We start from the raw sequence: 6,617 nt of genomic DNA, 5'->3' as shown, positions 1-6,617 counted from the left end.
ACAGAAAAGGAAAATAAACACACACGAGGCTCGAGGTCGTCCCCATCTAATAAAAGAAAAAGAAAAATACTACGAGTTCTATTATCAATCTCCAAATACAAATACTTCGAGGCATACCCCAGAATAAAATATATACAAATCCTTCGGGGCATTCTCCGGATAAATTTAACTAAGGGGGACCTCTCACCTCAAAAGAAACTAAAACACGAGCTTCCTAAAGGCTTGTCTACCCAAATATGGTCGGCCTAAGCATGTTCCTAACGAATACTATGACAAATAAAGAAAATAAAAGAGGACTAAATAAAAGAACAGTCTAATTCATGCTCATTTTTTTAGCTTTTTATTTTTATTAGGTCGAGCTCGATACCTAAAGCATGCAAATAGATTTTATCGCTAATGGGCTTTGGCCTTGCCCCCACTCCCATGGACTAATGCATTCGTCATTTAAAATATCCCAGCATGCAAATGTAAAATAGTCATCCAAACAAATAGGCACTCAAATCATTGAAGGAAAATAAAACAGGGAACCAAATAAAATAATATAAGACTAAAAGACGAACAAGTAAAAGGAAGTGAATCAAAGCCTTTGGAAGAGCCATTAAGAGATGTTACCACTACCCAATTCTCTACTAAATTCTCATACCCCAAATATCACACAACTCAAATCCCCCTTTGGATATTACAAATATATGCCAAACCGTTCAAGTGAAACAATGAGACTATCTAATGAATTAATTAACACACGAGGGCCGTTGAATGAAAATGTGATTTAGAAGCATCAGATATACCACAAACTTAACAAAGTAAAACCCACTTTAACCATGATCAATCAAGAGAACATTCCTTGAGTAGCTAAGCACATTATCAAAACTTTTTAAACTATTAGTACTAGTGATAAAATGATGACAACAGATTTTAGAGCCAGGCAACTTTCCTTCACAGCATATAACCTTTAACATGAAGATCACTCCAACATTTAGAATTAAGTAACACATGGTCAGATTGCGCTTAAAATGTTGTCAGACTAATCAATCACACCTAGAGCTCCATAGAAGCGCACAAGAAATATTTGATGGGCAAAATCTCGCCCATATGTCAAATCTCGAAAGAAAGAAAACTAAATTAGACCAAATATGAGTTGAAAAACTTGTTGTAATAATTTACTACTCGAACATCACCATCTGAGACAAAAATAAGTGAATCCATTTATTTAATAACAAAATTCATTCAAAGCTTCAATCTTGCCTTAATAACAGAGGATGAATTAATTTAGTATCAAAGATAAGAAAATGATGGCAAGTACCTTAGCCCCAATGATTCTTATTACCAAACTTTCATTATACCGTGACTAAATAATACTCAATCAAGTCAAGAAACAATCAATCAAGTCTTCATTATCTTAAAATCCCACAAGCAAACAGTTAAAGTCAAAAACCATTAAAACTCCTTCAAAAATTCATTTAAAAGAGAAAAGGAACTATAAATTCAAACACATATCCGGATCATTCAACCCTTTAAACGAATCCATCGGAAAATAACAAAGAGGAAAAAAACGGTACATATAATGACATGAAGCAAATAGAGGGGTAGTTAACAAATTCTTGTTATCACCTTAAGTTTAAACCCATCTCTTAATGGCTCTTCTAAGCTCGATTCACAAGAGAGATAAAGAGGAAGGAGAGGAAATAGAACATGTTGAGTAAGTTCTTCCACTATATGAAAATTCAACAAATATAGAGATTTCGACTCCCAAAATTTGAAAAGAGACTTAGCAACAGGAAACGGGCGGAACCGCGGATCAGTAGCAAAACTCGAACAGCGCCGATGAACCCGAAGTCACCTCGAACTCAGATAAAATCCATGAGAAAAGGTCAACTCAAAAACTAAGTGTATTTTTCGGATTTTAGAAGTAGAAGCTGATTTTCTTTTCCTGTAATTTTAAGAAAATAAACTAAAGATTGAATTAGACTCTTTTTTTTATATATTTGCTTTTCTAGAACTTAAACTCAGACTGAAGATGAACCAAATGAGAAGAAGAAGAAGAAGAATAAGAATAAGAAGAACTCCCCCTTAGAGCCCTAATTTTTTCACTTTTCTTCCTCTCTTTTTTCTAAAAATCCCCCCCACCCTATAAATCCCAACCCCCCCCCCCAAATATATACTCCATCTCAAAACTTCTATCCTTGTCCTCCAAGAAAACCCGAAAATCCTCTAAAAACCTCCAAAATTTGATTTTTCGACCGGTAAAGGACAACTGGAGGGAGTAGATTGAGTGAGACTCAATCCTACGCCCCCCATTAATTCTAATCTAGTCTTTAAATGAAATTCGGGTGAGATGAGCGCGTGAGGGAGAGGCGGGGTCAATTTGTCATAGTTTGTTATGGATTCGGCTGACATGGAAGGAATATGAGGGGAGGGGACCATGGAGGGTTCGTTTATTGTGCGGTTTGGGTTGGTTTAGGGTGGCAGAAGGGTGTGAGGGAGAAGAGGGGTGCGGCTAGGGTCTTTAGGATTAGGTTTAGGGTTTGGGGAATATTAGACTTTTAAATGGAGATAAGATAAAAGATGGGCCATTGGATTTAGCAGAATGGAAGGCTGAGATTAAAGGAAGCATGGGTCGGATTCGATGGGTATTGGGGCGGGTTAGTGGGTTTGGACAGGTTTGGTTTGAAGGGGTTATGGGATTGGGCTGCCCAGATTTTGGGCCTCATGTTTGAATTGGGCTCCGAAATTTTACAAAATTGGGCCAAAAGAAAACTGAAAATTCAATTTAAATACCTATAAAAAATATAAAAACTCTTAATTGATTTTGGTAAACTATTAATATTAAAAATAAAAACTAAAAATTAAAGTTGAAACTATTTTTGGTATTTTCAAGGATTATACTCCCTCCGTTTCAATTTATGTAAACCTATTTCCTTTTTGGTCCGTGCCAAAAAGAATGACTTATTTCCTTATTTGGAAACAATTTACCTTTATGTAATGATTTATAGCCACATAAAATATACGTGCCTCATTTTACACCACAAGTTGAAAAGTCTTCTCTCTTTTTTTAAACTCCGTACCCAGTCAAATGGGTTCACATAAATTGAAACGGAGGGAGTATTAGAATAAAAATAGGTTAAAAGTAATATGTCTTTCTAAAAATACCTAATACTGAATTAAATAGAAAAGTGAAACTATTTTTTTTATATTTTTCAATTTTTGTGCCTAAAAATAAAATTAAATTTAATAGTAGAGTGAAGTCCTATAGAAATAAATTTAAATAAATATCCTAAAAATAATGGGTCTATTAAAGGTAATTCTAATGCGTGGGTCAAAAATTACATGTCCACAAGTATAATTCAAAGTATTTCTCACAGCGTCATATCCATCATCTGGGTTTATTACAATCAAACTCTGGAAATATTAATTCTGCTTTTGGGCCTCTAAATGAGCCCAAAGTATTGACTGGTGTCAGGGAGTTCGATTGGATGTGGGGCTACATAATGGGATGGATACTGGGCTGTGTAAAAGAGTTGTTCATAATGGCTTGGTAAGCAAGAGGAGGTAAAAAGGTGCGGCTCACGGGTATTTGTGTAGTGGTCGTGTTACTCTGCATGACATAAATGGGTAAGCCTATGTTGTGAACAGAGTGTGGCAAAGCAATAGGTACAGATGAAAAATTGGTTGTCATTGTCGGATGGGTAAGTGACAAAGAGTCGCTGGATATAGGGATGGACCAGTGTTATAAGGTAATGAAGCAAGATGCGAAGAAATGGGTAAGGTAGTTGTATTACTGCTAGGATTGAAGGGAGCTGCAGAAAAAGACATACCCCTACTTGTTTGTAGAAAAATTGGTGTCACCGGAGAAGTAATGAGTCTGCTCGTAACACCCACTGAAGAATCGCCCCTTTCTAATGAAGAACCTCATATAACCGATGCAGCCACCGATCTCCCCGAAATCGTCGAATCAATCCTTTGTTCTGACTCAAAATGGCTCAGCAACATATCGAGCCTGCGATTGTTTTCTTCCTACCTTTGCATGTCCTCAGCATTCAAACGAGCTTGACTTTTTTCAAGCATTTCCATTCTTCTTCTCGACTCACCAATATATGTTTGAAGTTGTTCATCGATTCTGCGCCAACCATCGTCGGGAGCTTTTTCTTTTTGTGATTCGACCATTGTTACCACAGTTCGCCGGAAAAGCCTGGCTCTAGATACCACTTGTAGCGTTACAGCTACAGAGAATAGAAAAGGAATTGTAAGAAATTGAACAAGAAGGAAAAATTAAATAAGCTTTATCATTTCTCCGATGATAGTTAAACACGAGGCAATGATATATACTATGATAACTACAACTGTGACTAAATTCTCTTCCAATGAGAAACCAACAGCTATTGTACCGCACCCCCTAACGGCACTAAAATAAAGGACAGACGCGTGTCATCTCCAGGCTATGACCTTACTTAGAGATTCTATTACAAATACTAAACTTAAAGGACTTAAAAGCAATTGCACAACTTTCCTTAAATGACAATTCAACCACACAGTCATCACTCTTGATTATCCTCTCTTTGAATGACTTAGACAACCTCGTCACACAACAGTGCCATTAGGCTATTCTGTCTTTATATAATTATGTCACGTATACAGTAATTAGCAGTAATTTTTTATAATAAACATTAATTAACCTAATAAAAATAATAACTAACATGTTATTGCAAGTAGGGGTGGTAAACGGGCGGGTCGCTTCGGATACGGGTGAGTCAAAATGAAAAATGCAAAAATAGATAAATTATCTGACTAGACCCATATTTAATAATGATTGAAAATGGATTAACCGGAGATAATATGAATATTCATACTATGCATGATTTCTTAATTAGGATTACTTTTGGGAGAATGAGGAACCCCCAATTTGATGTCTTTACAAATATAAAGTTATAATACTCATTAGTTATCCATTGGTTATTCATTTTCTAAGTGGATAATATGGTTCTTATTCATATTTGACCTATAAAAAGTTCATTATCCAACTCATTTTTATAATATAGATGGATAATTATTATTTTTTAATCCATTTACTAATTGCAAGTTAAACGGCGATAGTATAAAAAAGATCTAAAAATGTTAGTAGACATAAAATTAAAACCATATTTAAAATAGGTTCTCACACACCTCACGACATGCATGATGCATGCAACACATACGCATAATTTGTTATAAGCCCGAATTGGCCGTTCATTCATGAAAATTACAGAAACTTTGGTTCGATCGGACTCTGATCTCTTTCTATTTATTTAGATCAGTATCATTAGGTAATTGATTATTTAAATATTTAATTGAATAATTAGTTAATTCGTCAAATGTAACTCTTTTATAAACTATACCAATATAGAAAATGGAATTCAATTAGTTTCTATAAATCAAGCAAAACGAACAAAACCAAATAGAGGTAAGTAGTTTTCATGCAGTTGGTAAGTAGCTTTCATGCATAAATCTAGATCCAACGATAACCAAATCTGTCATGCATAAAATTCAAACCAAATAACTCAAAAAAAAAAAAAAAAAACACAGGTACAAGACAACACTTCAGCAGCTACAAATGCTCGTTACTCCAAATTAATTGGTGCAACGAAACTAAATGCTGCCAATACAGATCGATCATATATAAAACCTCTATCTTATTATCACTTTCACTTATTTTTACTGATAGATTATGCTTCTTTTAAGTAGCTTATTCATCACATTCTAGTAATCATGTTCTTATTTAATCAAACTCTTAGTCCTTGAGAAGTATTTAGTAAGGACGTTGACCAACGACGTTGCCAGGAGGATCATAGCTGCAAATAACGAACCACCATCCATTACTGCACTGAGCCCTAGCACAACCAACTCGAACCGAGTTACTCCAAACCACCTGAGTATAATGCAGACACTGGTTTCCAGTAGTGCAACAATTGTTAGTATAGTCATAGTAGGGTTTCTCTGCTACCCACATATTAACAGCAGCTGCGCCGGTGAAAGAACCAGAACCCTTGGCAAGATTTTCACCATAAGGACCATTAGAGTGGACGAGATTGCAATCGCCAATTCTTTGATTAGCATAATTTTGTGCGTAATTTGCAAGAGTAATGTCCCATGTTATTGCACTAACACCAACTTGAGTTCGAGCAGAATTATGAGCATTGAGGTAGTCTGTTTGGGAATTTTGGGCATGAGAAGGAAAAGCAAAGGCCAAGATTATGAAACAAATTAGAAGAGTGGAAAAAGAAGCATTGGATATTGCCATTTGTGAAGAGATGATGAGAATGAATTGGATAAGTTGGCTATTTATAGGTGAAAAATATGATTATTTTGCTACGTGAAATTTGGAAATGCATGTGCATGCAAAGCGAAAAGAAGTTGAGCGTTTTTAAAAGCAACTTTTAAAGTCAAGAAGACATCACCCTTGGTAAAGTTAGAGTGCTTTCACCTTAAGATACCTACTACTAGTACTAGTAAGGATTTAAATATACCAGTAAAGGATGTGTGCTTATCTTTCTTTAACCAGAGTTCTCGGGTTCGAGCTCTGGGTACAGTGGCGAAGCTACATAGTGTATTTGACCACCCTTTGTCGAAAAATTATATTACAT

At 35.4% G+C, this 6,617-nt stretch overlaps 1 protein-coding gene across 1 annotated transcript; it reads right to left on the bottom strand.

The window, feature by feature from the left end:
- Positions 1–5,384: 5,384 nt before the first annotated feature.
- On the bottom strand, positions 5,385–6,274 carry LOC104235162 (pathogenesis-related leaf protein 6-like). The gene has a single exon (XM_009788858.2). The coding sequence runs from the start codon at positions 6,272–6,274 to the stop codon at positions 5,783–5,785; it is 492 nt and encodes a 163-aa protein (XP_009787160.1). The 3' UTR covers positions 5,385–5,782.
- Between the last annotated feature and the right edge of the window lie 343 nt (positions 6,275–6,617).

Source organism: Nicotiana sylvestris, chromosome 1 (genome assembly GCF_000393655.2).
Source record: "Nicotiana sylvestris chromosome 1, ASM39365v2, whole genome shotgun sequence".
Lineage (NCBI taxonomy): Eukaryota > Viridiplantae > Streptophyta > Magnoliopsida > Solanales > Solanaceae > Nicotiana > Nicotiana sylvestris.
The sequence above is the reverse complement of the archived record's forward strand: the minus strand, read 5'-3'. Positions and strand labels throughout refer to the sequence as shown.

Bases quoted from the DNA above. Each gene is read 5' to 3' on its own strand.
- LOC104235162 (XM_009788858.2), bottom strand. From the start codon at position 6,274: ATGGCAATATCCAATGCTTCTTTTTCCACTCTTCTAATTTGTTTCATA.